The 27,990-nt window shown below is 37.7% G+C and overlaps 2 protein-coding genes across 3 annotated transcripts in view; one reads left to right on the top strand and one right to left on the bottom strand.

Moving 5' to 3' along the window:
- Positions 1 to 22,999, bottom strand: part of LOC135207416 (proline-, glutamic acid- and leucine-rich protein 1-like) — a 112,422-nt gene extending 89,423 nt beyond the window's left edge. The window contains exon 1 of the mRNA XM_064239142.1: positions 22,915 to 22,999. Within this exon, the coding sequence (XP_064095212.1) occupies positions 22,915 to 22,999 (85 nt within the window). The remainder of the gene's footprint in view (positions 1 to 22,914) is intronic.
- LOC135207490 (ETS domain-containing protein Elk-3-like) overlaps positions 1 to 27,990 on the top strand; it is a 265,420-nt gene that overhangs the window by 147,781 nt on the left and 89,649 nt on the right. The gene's annotated exons all lie outside the window — the stretch shown is intronic.

Genomic DNA, 27,990 nt, shown 5'->3' with positions numbered 1-27,990 from the left:
TCTCTCTCTCTCTCTCTCTCTCTCTCTCTCTCTCTCTCTCCTTATTGTGTACAGGCCTGTCGTCTTTGTCACTGGCTTCAAAAAGTTGTGCATATATATATAATATATATATATATATTATATATAATATATATATATATATATATATATATATTAATTGTTCGTAAAAGTGAAATTTAAGAACAAATCTAAGTAAATAATATAAGATGACGAAGTAAATGATGAGGATAAAGGAAAGCAAAGTAGAAGAATAACAGAGGAACATGAAGTGAAAAGAACTTATTTAACAAACATCACGCTTACAAATATATATGAAAAATGCAAAATAACCAAATGCCAGGAAGACAATATGAAGCCAGGACTCCGGGCCCGGGATCGGTATAAGGCCTCAGCAGAGCTTACTTTCACCACCAACCAAACACCTCCTTAGGAGATTATCATCTTCATACAATCAGAAAGGGGAGTTGACAGTGAAAGTAAGAGTGTGGACAGTGATGGTCCCCCAAGACTAATAATTTAAGTATGTAGATCTGAATACATTAATATAAAGTGTAGTGCAAAAATAGATGCGAATTTTTACTTGGTAACAACTTATCACTTTCAGCCTTATTTGGTTACAGTATTACAGCAAATCTTCGAAGTTATAAATACCGTAGGCCTAATTAAGTAGGAAGCTTTATTCCTATCATTGCAATTGTTTTTTTTAATATATATATGTGTATATATATATATATATATATATATATATATATATATATATATATATATATATATATATATAGTGTTTGCGTGTGTGTGAGAGAGAGGCATGTTGAAATAGACACGTTACGCAAGTACTTTCAATCGTGCACTTTGCGGATTAATTCTTACAGTATTTAGGGACTGTGTGTATTTATATGCCGTACGTGTGAATGTATTATATACGCTCAAATGCTTCCTGACACTTTGCTCTTATCCGGATTTTAGTATATTAAAGTCATCACATGAAATGGCCAATGTTTGCTGTGAAATGAAGCTTTGGTTAAAAAGTCCTCCGCCGCCGGCCCCGCCTCCTCCTCCTCCTCCTCCTCCTCCTCCTCCTCCTCCTCCTCCTCCTCCTCCTCCTCCTTTCCTTTTTATTTGGAGAGAGATTAGCGACTGGCAGAAATATGTCGAGTCCACGCTTGGGTTCCCAAAGACATCATTTTCGTATTTGCAGAAGCTGTTTTGAAAGTAGTGCAGTACCGCCTCGCTAGCAGTAGGTACATTTTTACGTCGACGACAGAGAGAGAGAGAAGAGAGAGAGAGAGAGAGAGAGAGAGAGAGAGAGAGTTGGGGGCGATTAAATTAGCAGAGAGCTTTCCGCCCGATTTGATCGATATTTCGCCTTGATATAATATATGATATATATATATATATATTATATATATATATATATATATATAATATATATATATATATATTCCAAAGTGTTATCAGTCTTATCTCATTAATTACAGTTTATGCAAAATCACTGTCGTTTCCTTGTGTATCAGTTGTCTTAAGTTACAAGTTGCTGTACAAGTAGCACTCTAGTTTTTACCTATTTAGATTAGGTTGAGGGTCCAAGAATAGTCTCTCTCTCTCTCTCTCTCTCTCTCTCTCTCTCTCTCTCTCTCTGACTTGAGGAAGGAAATGTTGTACTAACAAGAGAACAAAATTCTATTATTTTTATGATATCATTAAGGTTAATTTACCTAAATGGGTATGGGTGGGGGAACTTGAGTCTCTCTCTCTCTCTCTCTCTCTCTCTCTCTCTCTCTTCTCTCTCTCTCTCTATGATTTGAGTAAGGAAATGTTGTGCTAACAAAAGAACAAAATTCTATTATTTATTATTATTTAGATTAATTTGTCATGAGGGGGATTAACGAACTTTAATGGTTCCATCATATACGGAAGAGGGGAAACCATTTTGTTTGCAGTGTAACCAGTTTTATGTCAATTTCGTTGAGACAAAGGAAATAGGTGCAATTTCTCCGTAGCTACGCGTGGGAGGGCGTCTCTAGAGTCAGTATACGGAGACCCGGAAGTCGGCATTTTTACGCCTTTTGTGTATACCTGATTGCAGATGCAATTTTGATCACGTAGGAAGATTATATTCAATTGCCGTCGCCGTCTCTGAGATGCATCATAGTTGACTGTATGGCGAAATGATTCTTTCGTGACTGTAGATGTTTTTGTTTTTCGCTCTCATCGTCTTATGGCGGTATCGTAGAGTTGTTGTTGTTGTTGTTGTTGTTGTTTTCTGCATCTTTGAGCGTCTTGCCTCAAATCTTTGAACCTAGCAACATTATTGAATGATCCTGCCTAAATCACATTACCTTCAAGAAACAGGTAAAGTCAGTTTGCATCATTAAAGAGTTATTTGTTAGTGAAGACACTTTTTGGGAGAGGAGAGAGAGAGAGAGAGAGAGAGAGAGAGAGAGAGAGAGAGAGAGAATATATATATATATATATATATATATATATATATATATATATATATATATATATATATATATATAATAAAATTCCCAGCTAGATGAAAGCAAAGTACACAGCAAACGATGAAAAACTCTGCTAATTAAACACCTACTCCGCTTCGCTTCGCTCTCTCTCTCCAAACCGCCGTCGTATGGAGGCCCAGTGTGTGTATTTTAATGTGCTAATGTGCAGGGCCGATGGATATGCGACGTGTTGGTGCGACGGGACGAGCTTGGTAAACAAGCTCGCACAATCGTCGTCACCAGGAAGTCAAGACAAGTCGGCGGCTGTCGCTTTAGTCGCTATGGGAGTCAAGGAGGTTTGGTGATTGATGGCAGTTTCTCGGAATGAGTCGTTCTGGTGGAAAAAAAGAAAAAAGGGGTTTTCGAGGTTCTTCGGCTGTGCTGGGGGTTAATATGCTTCTCAGAAATGCAGTTTCCAAGGAACGTGGCGAAGGAATGAGGAGCTGGCGGACGAGTTCTTTTGCTAGGGTAATGTTTTAGTTATATTAACTGGAGGCAGCGACTTGTTAGGATTGATCGTTAGAATCAGGATTATTAATCATGTTTCGAAGTTTGTTTTACCTGATGCAGTTCCTCGTCGGGCGAGTGGTTTTCGAGCTCGGCTACCAATCCAGTGGTCCGAAGTTCGATTCTCGGCTCGGCCAGCGCGGAATTAGAGGAATTTATTTCTGGTGATAGAATTTCATTTCTCGATATGATGTGGTTCGGCTCCCACAATAAGCTGTAGGTCCCGTTGCTAGGCGACCAATTGGTTCCTAGCCACGTCAAAATATCTAATCCTTCGGGCCAGCCCTAGGAGAGCTGTAAATCAGCTCAGTGGTCTGGTAAAACGAAGATATACTTATTTTATTTTACATGATGCGTTGAACAGTCGAGTTTATAATGGACTTTCTTACTTGGATACAGAATACAGACTTCTTCTACTGAATGCAGGAAATGATTAGGATTTATCGATATAATTAGTACTGTTGTTAGAATCATGTGATGTTATCGAAGCTTAATCACTCGAGGTTTGACAGTCGATAAAAGTGCTGCTGCTGATTTGGGGATTTGGACACAAACGTCTTCGTATGTGAATTCGGCTGAATGCAAGAAATAGTTTGGATATATCATTATTATTATTCACGAGAACGATGCACAGGACAGAAATCTATGGAGACGACTCATTCATAACGGGGACACCATATAAAAATGGGTTACAGCTTTAAAGAAGAAGAAGATATCATTATAATTAGTATTATTATTAAAATCATGTTTTCTTTTCGATAATTATTTTACTCGATGCGTGCAACAGTCGAGGAAAATGCAGTTTCTTCGCGAATTTGGATAGAAACCGAGGAAAATGCAGTTTTTTTTTTTTTTTTTCGCGAATACGGATATAAACTTACTTCGACTGAATGCAGGAAATACGTGAAGTCCATCATTATAGTGTTATTATTGTTAGAATCATGTTTTGATTTCGAAACTCAATCATCTTACCAGATGTGTTTGACAGTCGAGAAAAATGCAGTTTCCCGAAGTATTTGGATGCAGACTTCTTCGTTTGAATGCAGGAAATGGTTTAGATCCATCATTGTAATCAGGATTATTTTTAGAATCATGTTTGGGTTTGGAAACTTCATGATTATATCTGATATGTTGAATATTCGAGAAAATTGTAGTTTCTTAGAGACTTTGAAACAAAGTTTTTCGTATGTGAATTTGACTGAATGCAGGAAGTAGGATTTATTATTATAATTAGTGTTATTATTTGAAGTATGTTTTAGTTTCGAAGCTTAATGATTTTATGCAATGTGTTTACCTGTCGGTATGAAGTTTCCTAAAGAATTTGGATACAAACTTGTTCGTGTGCTCATCTGTTTAGAATAAGTAAATCTGCGAGGAAAAACTAGTTCAGTCTAACTCCGGCTAAACTGAAATATACGGAACCCACCTAACAGAGCGCATACGAACTTGGCAACATGAAAGCTAGCTTTGGAACCACTTTTATTAGGACCAAACATTCAGTATTATTCTTGGAAGAATGAAGTACATAATAATTTTCCTGGTGCGCGAGTCCTTGCAGGTATCAAGCAGAGGAAGAAATAAATTGAGGGTACAAAGTTTCGACTTAATCAAGCACGTGTTGAGGCGTTCACGCACACTTCAGCCAACGAAACTCCTTCCCCTATCAGTGTGGGATCACATACAGCTGTAATATCACCAGAATCTCTGGTCCCAGAGCTCTTGCAAAGACGACGAACCGGCATTATGGGAACAATGTCCTCGTGTAAAGCTCAAGACTAATGGTGTTTCAGATGTTTGTCAGAGACTGGAACAGCAAGCGTAGATTCTAGTCTTCTCAGAGGGTCATTACGTAGAACAGAGCACTGGTCTCTGTTACGTTTGTCAGAGGAATCCTGAAGTCCACATCAGGCCTCCTACGCCACACTGCAAAGGCCCGTGCTGGCATAAGCCAGCTGAATCTATAGACTAACTACCCTCAAGATGAATAGTACCCTCAGAGACAGCAAAGTTGCTCAGAAATATTTTTAACATCCGGACCCTGTTCCCGACTTTTGGGAAGTGACTTTGTAGTTATTATACAGAATATTGACAGATAAGCGTAGGAGTTTTTGAATTACTGTAACGAATAATAATATATAGAGGATAGGCCAACCTTGCCCAAATCAATGCTAAATGCTTAGTGTATCTTTGGGGATGACAAAAATAGAACATTATTAACAGGTCACGCCTCCTTGGGATTTTAGTCCTTGAAGACAAGACAATTTACATATTTAGTACATAATTTTTATATATTTCTTGCATACACCCAAGTTACCCCATTGTTTGGGAAATCGATAATTGGTAGAATATATATATAATATATATATATATATATATATATATATATATATATATATATATATATATTTATATATATATATAACTATATATAATCATGTAAATATACCGTATGTATTGTATAGAAGGTTACTTTCTCGATTGTCATCAGTTATGAGAACAGAATTGAATATTCATATAATGCAGTATCCTACCGAGTGCATATGTCAGGCACACGCATACACACGCACACACACACACACACACACACACATACACACACAGCAGGTTAGTTTGTTTGATCTGCGTCATATACCTCCATCTTCATGAGTTTATTTTGTTTATGTATGCCAATGGGAAGATATTTTTGCTACCAGCTGAAAAGATGAAAATACAGATTGACCTGCCTTGATAGCTTTTGCAAGCAGTGGGATGGCTTCCTTTCATATTAATTAGGGTAGGAAAGTGTTCTTTCACGATGCACCTGAGTCACAACAGGCATTTTGTAGTAGTGCTTGTTCCTTATCACTTTCTTGACAGAAGGTCATTTCACTGTTATTGTTGTTACTGCTTCGAAGGCAATCAACCCTGCAAGAAGCTAACAAAACACACCAGCTGATTAGCAGATGACCCCTTAAGTGCAACATCATTTTACCCGTTGCTCAGCAATCCTTCTTCTGCGGTGCTTGTGCGTCAATGTTAAAACTTGCCTCGCCTGTTTGCAACAGCAGCAGCTTATTCGGCAAATCGTAAAATAACTGGTGGTCGCAAGGCGTCAGCTTGTTTCTCAGACGCATTTCGTGTTCTCTCTCTCTCTCTCTCCGTGCCTGAGTGGTCCTGGGTAAACTGCCTCGATGTATGATAGGACACACCCAGAATCGAATGCCCACAGTCTCCTGTGTACACAGGAACTCTCGACGAGCGATTTTCAAGGACGCAAGTGAAGCAGCAGGCAAATAGTATAGCTTTGCAGGTCAGACGGTTTTTGCCCCCCCCCCCTCCCTCTCTCTCTCTCTCTCTCTCTCTCTCTCTCTCTCTCTCTCTCTCTCTCTCTCTCTCTATTAGGATATTGACCTACGAAGACCCTCATCTCTCTCATCTTGAAGAAGGGTGTTTCAGAACCAAGGCCTCAGGTGTTTTAAAACAATTCTAATATGCTGGCAATGTTTACTCACCATTAGCTCGTACTGCTTATTAAGGAGAGAGAGAGAGAGAGAGAGAGAGAGAGAGAGAGGTGAAGGGAGGGAAGCATGTGTATGTGTGTGTGTACGCACGCACGTTAGAGCATCTATTTCTAGCCCTTGGCATTCAATAGGGCGAGATATCTAGACGGGAAGCATCAAGCCCGTTGGTAAATTTGGCACTCTTATTCTTCGCGTCGTAAATTACAAGGGAGGACGTAAATTGCTGTTAATGGCCTTTGTGTGTATATATAAGTTTACAAACTCCTCTCTCGCCCGTGTTTTGTCTCCCCTCTCCTCTCTCCCATATCCTCGTAGCTTCCGAAATTTGGTGTTGCTTTTGCTTCGTACACTAGATGGATAGTTGCCACTTCCATCGATGGTGCCCGTGCCAGCATTTCTCCTTTCCTATTCTTCTTCTTTGAAAATGGTATTCGTTGTCACCTGGAGGCAGGAATCTCATTAGATGAAAAGGCTCGAGTTGCCCAGAACGCGTAGGCATCAATTCGAGGATGCAAGGTTGCAGGGTAGTGTTTTATTTGAGGACCCAAGTATTCGAAGGCGTTTCGCAGAAGATTTTATAAATGAAATAAAGCTTTACATCATATATTTTTCGTTCATTTATCATAGAAACATTTATTTTAAATCTTGTTAGGGTAGGTCATATTGCAGTCATATATTCCGACCTTTGTTTGTATTTTAAATCGAAGGTCCACTCCATAGACATGTTTAACTTTGTTATGGCTGTTTAATTCCTTTGTTTTATTGTTGACAGCTGGATCTCTGGGTGTACGTTTTATGAATGTTGTCGTTTCTGTAGAGCTGAAAGAGGTGTCATTTCTGATGTAAGTGTGTATATAAAAGGAATTTCCGATCCCGATGGTGTAGCAACAAACAAATATTGTAGCAGATATATATAATAAATAAACTAAATAAAGTTGTACTTCTCTGATGGTAAAAACAATACGGGAGCAACGGCCGGAAATCCAAAAATGTACTGCCATTGTTTACAGAATCGAATTCTCCGAGATTCCGAGTCTTTTTCGGTTTTGGTTTCAATTTGTGGCCGTGACGGGTTTACACTTACTGTATTTCTACCGTTCGTCCTGCAAGTATAGCCCCTCGCAAGTGTGCCATTGTTGATGTACATGGTTACCATGCTTTGCAATAGAGAAAATAAAAGAGCTTTGAAAAGGATGAATTCACGTAATCCTAAACATAGGCCTAGCGTAGGCCATCTCTCCTGCGTCCTCTTGGCAGTGCTTAGAAACGCCTTCACGTGAAAAAAAGAAGAAATCCAGGTAAGAATGTTTTCTTCTAAAACTGTTCGCTACATTTTTATCATTGCATTGAGTAAGAAGAGAGGAGTCAGCGACTGCCCCAACGTGCTCGAAGCTTTAGTCATAGGTAGAGAGAGAGTGTGTTGTTACTGGTGTCCCACGGTGGATTCGAGGCGGTTACCCAAGTGGCCTTGCTTTTTTATTTTTTATTTTTTACGATTTAAAGTTATTTGAGGTGGTTCCCTTTGCTGTATCATTTATATATAAATATATATAGTTTAAAGATAGACACCGGATAAGGTTATTGCAGACGTGAGCAGTAAGTTAAGGTTGGCTAGTTTAAATGGCACCAACTCGTAGGGAGAGGAACCGTTGCACGTTAGGTTAGTTTATGGTATGTTTGGCTATGATTCTTCTATAAAAAAAAAAAAAAATTTATATTAAGGATTCAAGCCGTCATATTGTTATTGGTAAACTCAGGACTTATAGTCCCTGGATTCCCTAAAAAAAATATAAATAGATAAAAACAAAGACCAGTACTGGACTACATCTGTGTTATCGACAAAATTTATTCATTTCAAGAAATGCCATCGAAGCCTTTTGTATTCTACTGACGTTATTTATTTTCACCTTTATCTGCCATCCTTGGCAGAATTATCTGAGAGGATGCAATTTATGATGCAAGTAACATTTTCAAATTTATTTCAATAGCAGGCCTTCTACAAGCACTAGTTTATCCAGATACATTTAATTAACATTATTTAAGTTGATGTTCGGTTTGTTTATTTTTATAGAAAGTTGTCAGTGTCAGCGACCTGTAAAGTCACGACGCCAGAGAACTTTAAATCAGTCGATCAGTTGTTAGTAATTAGCATAACCCATTTACCCCTGGTCTTCATTGTTACACCTCATGACTAGACCAATAGCTATCTCTTATAGCCCTAGACTTTTTTTTTCTGTTTTTTCTCTCTCAATTTTTTGGCCACTGCAGTATCAACTAAGTAAGCTACACATCGACAAGGGTCTCGTTCTTTAGTGGTGACTGTGCACACATCTCTCTCAGGAGCTTGGCAGAGGGGTAGGGGAAGAGGGGGGGGGTTGTTGGCTAGATTAGGTGGATGGCTTCTCACTTGGCGAGTGATTCCCACCAGGTTAAAAAAAAAAGGAAAAGAAAGAAAAAAACGAGCATCAGTTTAGGAAGCACCAGATTTCCGGGCATACTCATCTCTTGAGTATCTCGGGCATCTCTGCCCGTCTTGGGCATCTTTAGAGGAGAATAAGAAGTGGCACTTGTGAAGTCCCTCCCATTCCTCCTCTTTCTCCTCCCTCTTAAAAGTTCTCCTCCTCCTCTGCACCCAATTTCGTTCTATCCTTTCATATTTTTAATGTAACCTTCAGCTCAACAAGGGCCATTTTTTCAATAATGGAGTTAATGTGTTTTGTTTTCTTAATTTATTATTTGTGTAGGACATTTATTTTCTTAGTTTTGTTCTTGTCTTGTTAGTTTCTTCCTGTATAAAATCGTTTATAGTGAATTTGGATATTTTGGCATGCTCTTAGGGATAGAATTGGTGGAGTGCCGCTCTTGGATAGACTTAAACATTGTGTATTTGTTTGAAAATTTTACCCGACTAGAACAGTGGACATTAATTTCAAAATTTAAACAAACTTGAATATTGGGGCATTTGTTTTAAAAATTTAAACTGATGTGAAACGTGGGAATTTTTTTGAAATTTAAACTGACGTGAATATTGGACATTTTATGAAAATGTGAATGAACATGAACAGATTATTTGCTTGAAAATTTTATCAAACTGCATTTTATCCCAAAAGGTACATTAGTCTTCAGAACTCTGTTACTAATAAAACTGTATTAGGTGCATTTGAACCCAAGAGGTACAATAATCTTTAGGAACTCTATAACAGATGAAACTGCATTAAGTGTATTTTACCCCCAACATGCGCAATAGTCTCTCGAACTCTGTATTAGAAGGAACTGCATTTGATGCATTTTAACCCAATAGATGCCATAGACTTATTAACTCTATAACAGATAAAACTGCATTATGTGTATTTTACCCCAACAGGTAACAGTAATCGCTAGAACTCTATAATAGAACAAACTGCATTAGGTGCTTTTTTAACCCAACAGATGCAATAGACTTAAGAACTCTCAGCATATCAAACTACATTCGGCAACATTTTACCCCAACAGGTACAGTAGTCTTTAAAACTCCATAGCAGATCAAACTGCATTAAGTGCATTTTAACCCAACAGATACAATAGACTTAGGAACTCTATATGAAACTGCATAAGTTACATTTTACCCCAGCAGGCAGGGTAGTTTTCAGAACTATAACTGATCAAACTGCATTAGGTAAATTTTACCACAAGAGGTACAATAGTCTTAGAAACTCTATAATTAATCACAATGCATTAGGTACATTGTGCCCCAGCAGGTAAATTAGTCAGTGGCTCTATAAACAAATTGGAATGCCTTAGGTACATTTTACCCCAATAGGTACAATAGTCATTAGAGCTATACAACTGATGAAACTGCATCAGGTGCAGTTTAAATCTACAGATACAATAGACTAAGGAACTCTCAACAAAACAAACGGCATCAGATGCATTTGAATTCAACAGGTACAAAAGACTTCTAGGCATATTGAACAGTTGAAACTGCATTAAATATGTTTTCACGCAACAGGTACAACAGATTTCAGTACACTGTAGCTGGTCCAATTGTATTAGGTACATTTTAACCCAACAGGCACTGTGGACATCAGAACTATAACTGATCAAATTCCATTAGGTACATTTTAACCTAATTGTTACAATAGATTTCTAGGTTCTATAACTTTTAAACTGCATTACTATGAGATTCAGGGCCTCTGTAACACGGTTTTTTCGCAATAACTTTTTATCTATGCATTTCATAAATATAACGCTTATTCAGAATACATATTATATCAACACATAAATTTTGAGTGTATTCTGCACTACGTAGGTTGAATAAATTTGGTACTTATAATGTAAAAGTGACCTTTTTTGAAGACGGGCCAACTTACTCAGAGAAAAGGTTTCGAACGCACTCGTTACGTAACTTATGACATCATTTCTTCCCTCTTTCTCGATGGATGATTGGCTATACGTAACGAAGGCTAAACCTCTGGCAACAATGGCATACAAATTTAAATACAAGCAAAGCAGTACACCTTTATGAACTCTGGAACCTCCCCACTGATAATTGTCATAATGAACAAACCAACAAAATATGTTAATAAATACAAAAACACTTCGATTATTAGTCTAACTCCCAAAATAAGTTCCAAAGAAATTACAGTCTACTTTATAGGTCACAATCAAATTGACAAGATTGTAGGGAATAGTTGGTAATTACCAAAAACATAATAGACAAGCTTGATTTGATAACTGCTATATCCAATGTCAAGCAATTTTTATTTATTGGCTATCTACTTATTTACTGAAAAAAATAGCCGGTACCGTATATTGGCTTTAAACCTTCACCAATAATTATCGTCAGAATGGTGACTTCATGAGGCTCCACCCACTTTCGCCTCGTTATAATTCAGGATAACACTGAAGGCTACCATGGGCATTGTTGGATTAGAAAATTTAACTTCTGCCTATAAAAACTAATTTCTCGAGTAGTTGTAAGAAGTGCTAAATGATCCTCAAGGATCCTAGCAGTTGGTCTAAACGTTTAATTCATGTATTACTGCTATATACTGTTGGCGGCACTACTGCTACAGTAGTATTACTACCCTAGCACTGATACCCCACCCACATCTATGTATCGTTCCGTCATTCATAAAGTCTTTGGGTTTCAGAGCCGATGGCATTTCTGTCTGGTGGATGGGCGGGGCAACATTTAGTCAAAAGGTGATTGTTTACCTTGCTTACGTAATGAATGTTTTTCGACTCTTGGCTCGTAATCATTGGCCATGGCGTCGGCCAGTTCATTTTTACTCTATAAAAATCAAAACTATCGGGTTTAGGTTATTGATAATGCTGACAAAATTTGTGTGTGGTTGTAAAATATACATATGCCAACTTTCAGCTACATCCGATGCTTTGACAAGGAGCAAAGTCCAAAAAACCGTGTTACAGAGAACCCTGAATCTCATAGTAGTTGCATTTTAACCTTAGAGGAACTATTGGCTTCAGAGCTCTATAACTGATAAAACTGTTTTAGGAACATTTTAACCTTACGTACTGTCATTTTAGAGTTTAGAACTATAACTGATCGGATTGTAATTGGTACATTTGGATATCAGAGTAAAATAAATATATATATATATAATATATATATATTTTTATATATATTAAATATATATATATATATGTGTGTGTGTGTGTGTGTGTGTGTGTATGTATGTATGTATGTATGTATGTATGTATGTATACTCACACATATGCATATCAAACAAAATCCACACATACATACTGTCTCTTCTGTAGACGTGTTTCATTGTCAATAAAATCGACAGAACAAGCAACAACAAATTCGTAACTATTTTATTTGTATATTTTATCGGCATTTTTTTCTCTCTTGCTCTCCATATCCTTCCGACCTATTTTGTCTCATCGGTTCTGCATCCGGTTATTCGAAATACTCGGAACCAGTACCCAATTAAAATAAATTACCAGTTCTAGAGTAGTGAAAATTAATTTTATCTCTGTGAAACTTGGCGTTTCAGTTCGCTGGCACAAAGTTAGTTCAGACTATGGCAGCCTTTGTTATCAGTGGAATTTGATCGCCCTTTCACCCTTTGGGCTGTCAAAGATTATTCATTAGCTTGCTCTTTTTCTTTTTCATATCTCGGTATATTGGTTGAAACAGTTTTGTCATAATTTTCCTTTAATTTTTGAGTCATTGTTTATTGTTTGACTTGCTTTTGTTTATATGTTGTGCAATATGCCTGTGGTTTAGTTTTGTTTATAAGAATCTTTTTTGCTTTTGAGCTGCAGGTAATCATTCGTTGGGCTTTAATTGTTGTTGTGGATTTAGATTAGCTAAATATTTTTCATCAAATTCTTTATAAACGAGAAACTAAGCTCTTATGTGACAGCTGTTATTTCATATGCGAGCTCAAATTGTCTGATATTTAAGGAATAGATGTCACGCGGATTGCCAACTCTTTGAAGTCTACACCACCCAGCTGATGATTAAAGTTGCTGGGAGACATTAATATGAGGAAGGATACACAAAAATCCAAGTTGAAAAGCACCTAACAGGTTCTTTCTCGCTGAGAAGTATGGGAAGGTGAAAAGTGAAAACATTCTTTTTGAAGTGTCGTTATTAAGGGACTCCACTTCTATTCCAGGTTGTCTGAAGTTTCGGTGTTGAAGTTGACGATGTTTTTAATTCCGTGTATACGGTTGTTTGTCCCGGTAGCATTCACTTAGAGGAAGTTTCAAGACAAGGATGTTTGTCCAAGGTTTGTACTGGGAGTTTCTCTGGGGATAATTTGTAAAGCTGAAAGCTTTTTAATGTCGGAGGTGGCTGCCACTGTACACACCATTTCTGTTGTCACTGAAGCATTGTGACGAATTCTTGTTCCAGTCTTGTCGCATCGAAAAATGTTTGAAAATGACTTAGATACTGACAGTTACTTATTTTAGTGCACTTATGTCTAGGTGGTCTTTTCTTCACTTCCATATGTTGTTATGCAATGGGAAGTCCAAAGCAGCTGTTTTTCTTTATTTTTAACCTCATTCGTATTGTTGTATACCTAGATTATGAGCCGTACACTGCACGTTAGTTGTTGTACTACTTCAAATTGCATCTGTCGAATCAATGAGAAGTAGTATCTCTACCTGTTTTCAAGCGAGCCCTCTGATGCCTTACCTGTTCCTGCTATTTTTATCTGCGAGGTAGGAGGAAGCGTCTTGACAGCCTTCAGATGCTCTGGAGTCAAGAACAGTGGGCGGCGAGACGGCGGTGTTGAATCAGCGCCATTGGAATTCCCTGGTTATTAATTTTCTTAATTTATATAACTATATATATTATATATATATATATATTATATATACTTATATATGTATGATATATAGATATATATAATTATATATCATATATATACATAATATAATTATATATATTAATATATATATATATATATATATATATATATTGTGTGTGTGTGTGTGTGGTGTGTGTGATGGTGTGGTTGGTGTGTTGTGTGTGTGTGTGTGGTGTGTGTGACGGACGAAGGATGACGGTTCGGTCTCCTGACTATGGAGGTTTACAGATTTTCGAGCTAAGTTTGTCCAGAAGTTTAATGCTCGCTTATTGATTTATATATATATATATATATATGTATATACTATATATATATATATATATATATATATATATATGTGTGTGTGTGTGTGTGTGTGTGTGTGTGTGTGTGTGTGTGTGTGTGTGTGACGGAGCGATGACGGTTCGTCTCCTGACTATGGGGGTTTACAGATTTTCGAGCTACGTTTGTCCAGATGTTTAACTGCTACGCTTATTGATTTCATATATTAGTATATAATATATATATAATATAATATATATAATATAATATATAGTATATATATATTATAAATGTGGTGTGGTGTGTTGTGTTGTGTGTGTGTGTGTGTGTGACGGAGCGATGACGGTTCGTCTCCTGACTATGGGGGTTTACAGATTTTAGCGAGCTAAGTTTGTCCAGAAGTTTAAATCTCGCTTATTGGGAGAGTATCCTTTTAACAGTGTCACGCTTAGAGGGATGTGGTGTGGTAAATAATTATATGATTTTTGTAGTCATTATTGTGGTACGAAATAAGATTCTGGACTCCAGTATTAAGGTGAAATTCTGGATTTGTTTGGTGACTGTACATTTTTATGTGTCAAGGAAGATAATTTTAATGAGGTTGCTATCGTAGTTTGTGTTCAGAATGAGTCATTCTCTCTCTCTCTCTCTCTCTCTCTCTCTCTCTCTCTCTCTCACTGAACTAAATTTGCTGACCATGCTGAAACGGCCTTTCCTTCCAGTGGTCAGGAGGATGTCGACAGCCCTCTTTTTTTTTTTTTTTTTTTTTCTTCTTCTTCTTCTTCTTTTTATCGTTTCTCTCCAGGGTTGCTAATTGGATTAGTGGCCATCAGCATTGGATGATTACTTTTTCTGTTTGTGAATATAAATCAGGAAATTTACTTCAAAGGTGTTGCATTCATTGCCATTGGTATTTGATTTCAGAACATGCACTTTAGTTTTTTGTGGATTAAAAAAAAATTATTTATTTTTATGTTTTTCATGCTAGATTTTTTTTTCACTCGCCAAAACTTATGAGGGTTGTTTGACGCAAGCAAACTGCTCTCTCTCTCTCTCTCTCTCTCTCTCTCTCTCTCTCTCTCTCTCTCTCTCTCTGTGCCACGCCCACTCATCTAACTGTTTTCCGACTCGACTTCGTCCCATGCATCTGCGTGACGTCACCCTGAAAAAAGAAAGTTTAGGAGATGCCCACTGTCCACTTCGCGAGTGAGGCGGACTTCTCCGAAAGATCTCGCCGACGCAAAGTTGTTATTCTTTGAAATGCTCGTTACAAAAGACTCCGTTGTGGGAGAGTGCTGTCCGCTGTCCATAACCCCAGCATATGACGCAACACATTTTGGAATTAGTAAAACGTTTCCGTTAGAATGAAAACAACATTAAAGTTGACTTCTTTTTATGGGAATTGGGGTTGGAGAAGTCCGGCTTGTCTTGCGCTCTTTGCCCTAACTTCACTTTTTATTTTTATTTTTTTATATTTTTTAAATGTAGTCATTGTAAACGGTTCAATGCATGGCTCTAGTTTGCTTCACCTTGAAAATGGAATGACTGTATTTATCAGTTTTAAGTAAATAATTATTGTTTTTGTATTTTTTTTTTTTTTTTGGGGGGGGGTGGGGGGGGGGTTGGGTCAGTTGTCTAGGAAAGTAGACGTTGTCTTACGTCGTCCTTTTGTGTCTGAATAAATAACGATTTATATATATATATATATATATATATATATAAAGGTCTTCAGTTTTGAATAATTTCCGAAGTAACCTTGAAATAAGCTTTAGAAAAACTTTTCTGTGTTGCTGTACTATGGGTTGAGAGAGAGAGAGAGAGAGAGAGAGAGACCTACCTCTTCTGTCCAGGAGGTAAACAGTCCCATTGTTTGCCTTATCGCTGAAATAAGGGCATTGCAGCATTGTTTATATGCTGATGCGTCTGAGGCATAATAAAGAATTCAAGTTTGAACTTGTGCCCAAATGAGAATTCATGTGAATAATTAAAGGGAATAAAGTAAAGGCCAGTTTATTTAGCAGAGATATAAGGTGTTTGACGGTTCAGTCAACATTATATATATATATGTGTGTGTGTGTGTAATTATATATAATTATATAATCTTGAGAACAGAAAACTGCAAAACTGTAATAAGTTTGTGTATCGCAAACGGCCTTGTTCACTTGAAATTATGACTATAATATATATATATATATATATATATATATATATATATATATTATATATATATATATATATATATATACGGTTTAATTTTGGTACTGAATCACGTATATTTGGTTAATAAGAGAGGAAGGTGGTATCCGTGCATTCACATCTTGGGAAATAATGTAGAAATAATTGTCATCATTAATATTTCATGTTTGCGTGAAACGAACTGAGTCGCAGTTATTTTGTCCGATTCGCTTGATTCAATCTTGATCGACCTTATCCCGGATATGCAACATTTTATACCGTAGGCCAGTTCGTCCCACGTTCGTCTTCTGAAGACTATAGTAGATTCACATCAACAGTGCGTTTGATGTCTAGGCCAGTCGCTTGACGCTCCTGATTGGCTGTTGATAAACCGATCACAGGGCTGGAAACTCTCAGTCTCTCTCGAGAGTTCACTTATATAAGCAGGATGTATGTTCCCACCTCTACTGAGGGATACGTTTGAAAGACATATCCCTCAGGAGCGATTGAACATACATCCTGCCTATGTGAACTCTCCAGAGAGACAGAGTTTCCAGCCCTGTGATCGGCTTATTAGCAGCCAATCAGGAGCATCGTGAGGGACTGACGTAGACATAAAATGCACGGTTGATGTGAATCTACTTATAGTAAATCCTGAAGTAGTCGAATCAGTGACTTACTTTGTTGGTGGTTCTATGTAAAGTGGAATGATCAACCTCGTGATTCATATTTATAGGAGCCGGCAGGCAACCGTAGGCTGACATTGTTTGAACCGTAATAGCATTGTTATTTTTCACTGTGGAAGAAAAATAAGAGTATATGTGGAATCCTCGTGAAAAGTTCCGTGAGAAAAATGCTTTCTCTTTTCTCTGAGGATAATAATAAAGAAGTAAGCATGGCCGGATATCCGGATCAAACCGGAACCCGAGTAAAATCCATTCCCATATATTCTACTTACTATGTGGTCCGAGTTAGAGTTCAATTCGGTCCATACCGTAAGGTGGTAGTGCCGTCAGTGGACCTCATGCGGTTCACTGTAGGCATTACTTAAAGTTCTTTGCAGCATGCTTTCGGCCCCTAGCTGCATCCACTTTCGTTCCTTTTACTGTACCTCCTTTCATGTTATCTTTCTTCATCTTACTTTCCACCCTTTCCTAACCCCTACTCATGGTGCAACTCCAAGTTTTTCCTCCTCTTACACCTTTCTAACCATTTACTGTCAATTTCTATTTCAGTGCAGAATGACCTCATAGGTCCCAGTGCTTGGCCTTTGGTCTAAATTCTATATTCATTTAAACTTAGTTCGTCCAGTCGTTTCGCCGTCTATAGCGAACATACATACATACATACATACATACATTTATAGTCCGATAGTCGACTTTATATGTATATTAGATTTTATATTTCCTTTTCTTTTTTGATAAGGAATGGCGTATGATGTTCTGTTGCTTTTCGTTCCGTTGCGTTTCCTCCACGTGAAATAGAAATTATTATTGAATTTTGGTTTATTACAGGATTTTAACGATTAAAGAATTTTTCGCGATTAAATTTTAGAAACGTACTCTTTTTGCTGTTCCTTAACATTTATCTTGCAGTTCTAAGGGGTTTAGAAGTTTAGATTATAACTTGTTTCGTACGGAAGTTGCGTATTGATGCCAAATACTTAAGTAGGTTAAGTATGTTTTTTTATACTTTTTTTACAAACCGTTTCAAGTGGTCGTTGTTTTCTGTAAAGTATTATGGCCAAGAAATATTCAGAGGTGTCTTTATTTTCTTAATTTAGGTCCGACATCGTGGCCACGTTCATAGAGTGGTCGGAAATGCGCGATTTTCAGAAGGGCTGCTGATATATCTAAAGCTTCGGTTACTTTTCCCGTGCAGGGGCAGGAAAGGACAGGTCTAAGACTTACAGTGCCATCCGTCGAGTATATTAACAAATACACTTGGCATCTGAGTTCGCGCCCCGCGGTTGCCAATGCGGAACCAGAGGAATGTATTTCTGGTGATTAGAAATTAATTTTTCGATATGATGTGGTTCGGATCCCACACAATAAGCTGCAGGTCCCGTTGCTAAGTAACCATTTAGTTCGTAGCCACGTAAAAAAAAATTAATCCTTCGGGCCAGCCCTTGGAGAGTTGTTACTCAGCTCAGTGGCCTGGTTAAACTTAGACATACTTAACTTTATTTCAGACATAGAATTCAGTTTCGCTTTATCGCCTTCAACGAACATTACTGATCAAGATTGAATTTGTATCGTTAAATCTCTTTAAAAGTGCAAGCATTCGTATGGAACAAGCACAATGGAGTGACCACCTGTGAGGAAGTGGAGAAGAGCGATCAGCAAGCACTAAAGTATACATTCCTAGAAAGCAATATAAGTCGGATAAACATAGGGGCACGGCGCCATCAAGCGGTATTACAGTCTCTCAAATGTGAAGAATATATTTTTGCAAACATTGCGAGGGTGGCAGAGGTGATTAAGGAAATTTTTAGGGTTCTATATTGTGGTGACAGAATTACTTATCCATCCTCATTACTCATATTTACACAGATTTTCATTCCGGCTACTTTAGTTATCTCTTTCTGTATATTGTGTGCAAATACAGTTTTTTACACACGCATATATATATTATATAGTAAAAGGTAGATATAAAACAAATAGGAAATAAAGCATGAGTATATATATATATATATATATATATATATATATATATATATATATATATGTATATATATATATATATATATATATATATATATATATATATGTATATATAATATATATATATATATATATATATATATATATATATATATATATATATATATATATATATATATATATATATATATACAGTAACCAGCAGGGTCCGTAAAAAAATTATATATATAAATATATATATGTGTGTGTGAGAGAGAGAGAGAGAGAGAGAGAGAGAGAGAGAGACTTAATCAGCCAGAGCGTAGTTGATGACAGCTAGGTGAGTCTGAGAGTCCGAGCTATATTGCCTAACAATGTACCGGGTGTGTGTGTGTGTGTGTTTTTTCTTTTTTTTAATGCATGTTGTCACACCGTTCCCTGTATGCAGGGCGAGTTGCTGATATAATTTGTTGGAAGTATTTCGACTATTTCAGGCACTGGAATATTTAGTTTTACAAACATTGTAGATAAGATTTTAAAATATTTAAATGTTTATGAGAACATCACGTGCCATACTTTGCACTGTTTTGCTAATATCTCAATTATTCTTCTTTTAGTTGAATGTTAAAATGATTTGCTTTGATTATTATGCAAATCGGCGCTTTCATGGGTGATTGGCTATTTTATGATATTACGAGCAAACCAAGATATGTAGACTCTCTCTCTCTCTCTCTCTCTCTCTCTCGAACTTGGGAACCCAGGTTCGATTCCCGAAATAGATAAAGAGGGACAAATGAGATAATTTGCTAAAATCCTATACGCCTCTCAACCCGAGCGGCGAATTATGCACGTAGTTGTTAGTCGCCTGTTGGGGGTTGCAGCTATGCTAGAGAGAGAGAGAGAGGGGTTGGGGGGACATTAGTGTTAATTGATCTGTTATGATATATGTCATCAGAACGGTTTAGGATTAACTCGACAGGTTAAACTTTTACGCCTTTGGAGTTGAAGCTATTTTTAGAATACTTTTAGATTCTTTATCTGCCTCGGAATGATAGTATGAATAGAATAGAATAAGCTTACATAAGACGGTTCCAATTCTTCACAGCATGTATATAAAAAGTCTCTCTCTCTTTCTCTCTCTGTAAGCTTTCGATCTCTGTTTTTGTTGTTCAGATGATGATGTTGATGTCTAGTGCAACAATAAGCTGTTTCTTTCTTTCGCTTCCACCTGCAGTAACGGGCGCATGAGAGAGAGAGAGAGAGAGAGAGAGAGAGAGAGAGAGAGAGAGAGAGAGACTTATCGTATAACCTCGTCCTTCTCACAGTCGTCGGTCGGTCGCTAGCTTCTCCCGCTGCACACCTGTGACAAACACAGGGGCAGGGGCGCACAGGTGCAAACAAGAGGAAGGCGGCCATGGCGTTGTTGAAAGCCGCAGGTTCGAATGGTAATGAGAGTTCTCTCTCTCTCTCTCTCTCTCTCTCTCTCTCTCTCTCTCTCTAATTATAATATATATATATATATATATATATATATATATATATATATATATACTATATTATATATATATATATGTGTGTGTGTGTGTGTGTGTGTGTCTGTGACTTAATCGGGACCTAACCCGGTCTTTCAAGTGAGGGTCGAGGGCGTTCTCATGTGTTCATTTCCATCCATATATGTATTATATAAATATAAATATATATATATATATATATATATATATATATATATATATATATATGAGTCATCACATTTCCGTGATTCATATACATACATGCATCGAGCTACAAATGTCCTTTAATATCTAATTCGCTTTACCTCGGAATTAATATATTTTCAAATATGTTAACCGAAGGGAAATTTTATATATATATATATATATATATATATATATATATATAATATATATATATATGTATTATATTTATGAAACCTTGTCATGTTTTCATTATTTCTCTAATAGCAGCGATCCACGAGTCGTTTGTGACTCCGGTCATAGCGAAGTGCGCAGATATGTTGATAAACAGAAACAAACGCTGACATTGCACGTTTATCTCTTAAACTGCCCCGCGTAGAAAACGTCGTGTTTTGATTGCTGTCATTCCTCCCTACGAATGAAACCTTTCACAACTCTGCTGATATTTGTCCTTCAAGGTTGTAGACTCTTGATCAGAAGGAAGTTTTCCTAGAAGTTTTAAGCTCAAGCATCTTTATTAAAATTCCTTCAGTTATTTTTTCCTCTTCTTTTCGTGTTATTATTCCCTTAAGTCTAGTACTTAAGTTGCCCAGGGATTGTTTTTTTTTTAACGGAACGTTTTGCATGAATATACAACTAGCTGCAATGTGGAACACATGGAAACACTTTTCTAGAAATCTGTCAATTTTAATCTGGAATCATCTTGACCTCTCCGTGCCGGCAAAGACAGCAGACGCAATGTCTCTTGACGCTCCACATGCAAACACATAACTAACTAACTGCCTGAAAAGAGCACAAACATGCCCGCAGACGCGCAAACAAATAAAAGATGCCATTTTTATGATAATTATTAAGGCCACAGCGCAAAGACGCACACACACACACACAGCCGCAGACAGATATCTGGAGCGTAATTGTCTAACAAGCCTGTGTCAGACCTCGCTCTTCTGGGGCCATTGTATTATGTCCTCCCTTTTGTCTTGAGACATGGCTGTCAGGCGTGTGTGCCAACGGATTCCTTCTCCTTAGTATGTTTTCTCATCTCGTTCTCGTGCGCGGGCGCGCATCCTGGTGGCTGTAGTTGGGTAGGAGGTATTGTTGTGACCGTGTGTGTTTACGTTGTTCGGCTAACGGCAATTATTAGTTTTCGTGTTATTTGAAAGAGAGGCAGCGATGTGTGATGTTTTCACCTCGATATTTTCAATGAATGAAAAGTAATTCGTTTGAATTCAGCTATAAAAGGAAATAATGCAGGTAAAAAAATTCCCAAATAACATTAATTAATTTTCATCTTTTCTAACGACTTTATTACATTTATATTAAAGAGGCTGTAATTGAAGTATGTCAGGAATTTGAAGTTTGTTTTATTTATTTATTTATATTTTTTGTTCCCTTTATGCTTTTGTTAGTAACTAAATTTATTTGTTTCCATATATTTTGTATAGCATATATTAAGTCGGTTAATTTATCATGGAGTTAATGACTGTAAATATTTTTTTTCGTGTGATTATGTATGAGTGCTGGTATGTAAATCTACATTTCCACAGTGCCCTACAGTATGTAAAACTTAAATTTTTGAATAAGCGAGGAAGAGGCAGCGTTTAATTACGCTTATCAAAGGGGGAGTTAGAATTCATTCTACTTTTATGGCGTTGTAGCCATTTTCAACCTTTCCTCCAGCAGTGCTGGTTTTCAAGGAAAACTTGTTTTGAGCAAAGTTCCGCCGACTTCGGTTGAGTTTTTTTTTTTTTTTTTTTTATCAACTATGGCGAATATTCTTGAACATTTCGCTGTCTTTAATTCGTGACATTTTCATTTTGTTTACTTCATTTTTAACTCTTTAGAGGATGGGTTATGTTTACGTCTCTTGTTCTATACCCAACGGACGTGCCCGGGGGCTATGGGGAAGGGAAAGAGGCTTAGACGATGAAATGTTAATGGTTATAGAGTGAAGAGGATATTGTTTATGCCTTGCTGATGTTAGGTCAGTTGGGCCCTGCGGCCATGAGAGAGAGAGAGAGAGAGAGAGAAGAGAGAGAGAGAGAGGAGAGAGAGTCTGATTCCAAGTGGGGAAAGGTTTTGAAAGGTTACCCAGACAGGAAGACGAGAAACTGGAAGAAAAAGGAAAGCGAAAGAGTCTCCATTTAATTGTTGTGGGGAAATATGGAGTTGGGACATGGGGAGGGGGTCTCAGATAGGGCACCACCCTCGATAGCATATTGGCATGGGTTACGGGTATGGATGGGGGGGGGGAAGGGTGAAGGGGGGGGCTGGAGTATCGATAATGGCTTGGGCATAATTACCTGTTGGTATGGCTGAATGTCCCCCTGGGGGCCCCGCCGCCACCACCACCAGCTCCTTCGGGGCGATGTTGCTGGGTCCCGCCATTCCCTTTGCCCATGCCCTCTCTCCTCTCTCTCTCTCACTCTCTCCTCTCCTCTCTCTCTCTCTCTCTCTCTCTCTCTCTCACCTGCTCACCTGTACCGCAAATCCCATTATGCCCGAGGGGTTGGCGAAGGTGGTAGAGAATAGGGTCGGGTCCTCCAAGGGGTAGGACCTTAATGGGACTGTAATGGGGTATGGGGGTTGGGGGTTGGGGTATAGAGGGGTAATTGTGCACCTGTAGCCTGACTCCAGTTTTCTTCTCCCGGTCTTTATTGCTCTTCTCCCTCGCGTCCTGTTTCCGTCCCCATGCTCATCCCCCGAGGACAAGTAATGGGGAAGTCTGCCGCCGCGGCTGCTGGTTGATGCACCTGTAAGAGTAACCCGGTGGTGGAACCCTCCCTTCTGCAGGTAGACTTCAGCTTGAAGACAAAGGCTTATAGAAAACGGGGTGCTGTTTCGAGTGGGAGAGACTGTGATGGAGATGGCAAACTTGTGTTGGGATGAATGAACGAGACCATGTGCCATGTGAAGGTTAATGAGGATTTTATGGTGAAAATGAAACTGTTAAGGATATGTTATTATTAATTAACGTATTGGCAGACGTTATTTTATATTTGAATGAAGGGCGGGGCCGTAAAGTTCACTCATACACGAGGAAGACCGTGTCCAAAATGTGTGTGTGTGTGTGAGAGAGAGAGACAGTAGCAAATGAGTGCTTTTTAAACATTTTTTCTGAGGCCATCACATTTGCAAGGAAATGGCTTTATATATATATATATATATATATATATATATATATATATATATATATATATATATTATATATATATTATATATATTTGTTACTGTCACATTCACACTTTAAGCTGAATTGCTGTCAAGCACCTAGGTTGCTAGAAGGATCATCATCAGGTTGACAAACCCACCTATGAACACCGCGCCATTCACCTCTATCTTCTACGTATTGTCGCACTGCGTGGGTATTAAGCCCCATTGTTTCTAATACCTAACATTTGCCATTTTTCTCACTTGAATGAACCATCAAATAACATTGATCCATCCATTCGCCTCCGCTAACTCTTTTTCTCCTTTGTATCGCCATACCTCTCTCTCTCTCTCTCTCTCTCTCTCTCTCTCTCTCTCTCCAGCAGCATCACTGTCAGCATCAGCACTTCCTTTCCTTAGAGTAAAGTTGGAACAACAGTCCCTTCATGCATTCCCATCTTAACTCCTGGTCACCTTCTCAGTTTTCTCTTCTCGCAAAAAGTTTTTACACATTTCCACCAGTTTCTGCAGTTTTTATTCACTGTTCCCAATTTTGTGTAAATATCTGCTATTCTACAATCTTTTTCTTATCTTATATTTTTATAACTAGCTTTCATTCATGTTGTGGCTTGCCGCTGCACTCAATCTGTAAATATATTAAATAATAAATAACTAATGCGATGTACCACATTTTTTTTCTGACATCAACTATCATACTAAACCAGCCACTAGGCTTTCATTGTAAATTCTTTTTATCACTCAGAATCTTCATTTTTATACCGTATATCATGTACAACTTCCAGTTGCCCTCGCAATTCTGTCATAAGGTTTCTTCAAGGTTCATGTACCTTTTATTTTCAGATTTCTCACATAGCATGATCCACACACCTTCATGGTCTAAACCCACAGTAGAGTTCCCTTGTCATTATCTCATCTATTTTATTTTCGTTTACTCGTTGTTGTTGTTGTTGTTGTTTTGTGGGTAGGAAAGCCTAAAAAGGTCTGAAAAAGGTGATTTGCGTTCAGTTAAAGCTACAGGAATTGTAGGATAAGATGTTTATGATTTATTTATTAGAATAAAATTATAAAAAAAATAAATAATGTGTATGTTAAACAGTACAGAGAAATTATTTCTAAAAAAGTAAAGCGTATTTGTTTTAATTTTCGTCGGTGAAACAACGGGCTATTTGACTGTAGATTTTAACACACGCTGCAAGTAAGCTGGAAGTCGGATTACGCCTTGTCTTTATCAAAATCTCACCATACACCTGCGATGTACTAGGTATTGTTGTGCCTCTATAGTTCTCTCAGTTATCTCTATCGCCTTGTCTTTGTATAGCAGAAGAATTGTTGCTTGTACTTACCATTTGGAAACATTTCCCTCGTCTAGACGTACGTTATAAACCTTGGTCAGCCACTCGGGCACACTATTCATACCTTTTTCAGCACCCCGCTGTCTTGGTGTCTATCTATTGCGTGAATGTCGGTAACTTCCACAAGCATTCTCGAACTTCAATTAAACCTTTCCACTCTTGCGCCGTTCAGCTCTACTTCTCTTCGGTCTTCCACATTCAGCAGTTCTTCGCAATATTCTCTCCATCAGTCCAGTACTACATTATCTTCATACAGTTTTTCTCTGTAATTTTTTTTATCCATTTACTTATGAGTCCTTCTCTTTGCATTTAATGCGCTTTAGAATTGCTTATTCTTCCCTCCTACATTCTTTTTTTTTTCTCACCTACTTCATGCTTATCTTATCCATCCTTTCGTATACCTGTACATGATCTCTTTTGTGTCGAAATTGCACCACACATGATATATACTCCTTCACTAAGCCTCTCTTTTCCTCCTCTTGCTCTTATTTATTTACTTATTTATTTTATTCCTTCTTCTACCCATCTTTTACCCACAAACAATTCTCTAATTTGACAGACTGTTCTAGAAACAAGAGCCTGTGCTGGCGCCTGGCTGGCCTAATCTGAACAAACAAGCAAGCAACCTCTCCCCCACAATCATTATGACTCCATCATAGAATTCTACCAACGCATCATTTCCTTTTATATATATTAATTAATTTATTTATTTGCCTATAAAGTTGGGCTCCGACAAAACGTCAACCTAATTGCGATTTTCTCTGTCACATGACGTTGCTCTTACAATTACGTCGCTCGTGTGATGCATAATTATTGGGAAGCATTCAACTCGTAGAATAAATATACCGAGGGAGACTGTTTCCCAACTGTAATAATATATGAAAAAGCTTTGAGGCAAACGTGGTCAAAATGTGATGGAGGCAAACGCAGTCAGTGGTTATCTTAAAATGTAACGGATGCTTGGGACGTGATGTGTTGTTCCTCTTCAGCTAAGTAAATTCTTACATGTGGGTTTATGTTGCTTGCAAGAATCGTGACGAATTCCATAGTACTTGTGAATATAACGCGTCATTTCAAACGTACTTTCCAATACTTTTTTTTTTAATTTTGAAATGTCAGGTTAGTTATGTGTAGTCTTTTTCGATGAGTTGCATTCTTTTTCTTCTGAATCATCCGAATTAGATTATTTGATTCGTTCCATCCAAGATCGGCATCGTAGTAGAGAAATTGGGTGAAATGTTCGACTTTTTCTAGAATAATATCCCACAAAAACTACAGGATTTATTTGACCAAGTGAGTGAATTTCGTAGAAAGTTGTGAAACTGTTGTTTGCCATCATCCGAATATTTGATTTCCTGCAACTGCACCTTGCATTTTGGAACATGACATCAAATGTCCTTTTTTTATTTATACAGATAACCTTATATGAAAACTCGCTTTATGCTGGTTAAGTTCAGTAGATTAAAATTAGGCAGGCTTTCTTGACAGATACAGATTCTTATTACAGAAATTTAGATTTCTGAGTCATTGAAGTAAATTGTTAATATCCGGGAGGTTTTCATATCAGTAGTTCAAGACGACATCCTGTGATGACGTGACACCTTTTGTGCTTTCAAGTCGTCAGTTAGATTCAGTGTCCCATTTTTCCTCCTGTTCAGTGGGGAAACTAATACAGAGATCGTTGGTGTTGATTGCTATGGAAATAAAAAGCAACCCCCATAATTTTCGTATTGTGTATGGCTTTATTCGCACTTGTTTTTTTTATATATGTAAGTAAAGGTTTCTTATGCGTAATGTTGATATGTAGATGCATAGGTAATAAAATCTAAGGGCGCGTACCAAAAACTAAATTATGCGTATATGTTTACAGCGCCATCAAAATTTTGAGGTAATCCAACTTTTCGTTTAGATAAAAAGTATAAATTCGTTGTATGTGCCAACGTTTGTCCTTATGATAATGAAAATCCTAATTACTATTAAGAAATGTATTTTATGTAAGATCTAATTGAAATCATCATTTTATGAAACTTACATTACCAGCTAATTAGTCATTTTATATAGGTATCTCTTATAACAGTATTTTTCACTTTACACTTGGCTCAACGACGCTCTGATGATAAAAAGGCTGATAGTGAAAAATTAAAAGTGCTTAAATGTGTTAGTGAGTTGTATCCATTTAAGTCATTCAAAATGTTGCTCAAATATAATAGATTCATTATATTTGAGAGGGAGGCAGAGAGAAATCTTAACACATACAAACCTGAATCGAATGTTTCAATTTTTTACTCGTGTCTGTTTTCAGTGGCATTATGCCTCTGCTGGACAAGATGTTATTAGTCCCTTACACCTTAACCCTTTTGTCTGAGCTGTTGTTTTAAGATTATACGGGATTGGTGTCTTATGTACCGTGGGCCCAACTCCCTCCCCCCCCCCTCCCCCGTTCCATAAAATTCCTCGACCCCAACCCCTCCCTCCATCACCAGCACGGACCCGCCCCCGTCCGTGAGAAGGGTGTCAAAGTGTTATTGTGGGCGCGTGCCCCGGTACGTTTTTTGCGAAGGGCCACTCAGCGAGCATCGCACATAATGTAAACATGGCGGAGTTCGCTGGGCTTGAACACGCGGCTTTCTCATTAGTTCTTCTGAAACTCCCACAAACCTTCATGATACGCCAACCAAAATTTAGATGTAAAAGGATGGGAGAGGGGACAGGGAGCTGAAGGATAGGTCAGTAGTCACATTCTCTCTCTCTCTCTCTCTCTCTCTCTCTCTTATCTCTGCTCCCTCTCTCTCTCTCCGAATTTCTCTTTTATTATTCAGTTGTATCCACCCACCCTCCCCCTCCCCCCATCTCCTC

Source organism: Macrobrachium nipponense, chromosome 32, assembly GCF_015104395.2.
Source record: "Macrobrachium nipponense isolate FS-2020 chromosome 32, ASM1510439v2, whole genome shotgun sequence".
In the NCBI taxonomy this organism is placed as follows: Eukaryota; Metazoa; Arthropoda; class Malacostraca; order Decapoda; family Palaemonidae; genus Macrobrachium; species Macrobrachium nipponense.
The sequence above is the reverse complement of the archived record's forward strand: the minus strand, read 5'-3'. Positions and strand labels throughout refer to the sequence as shown.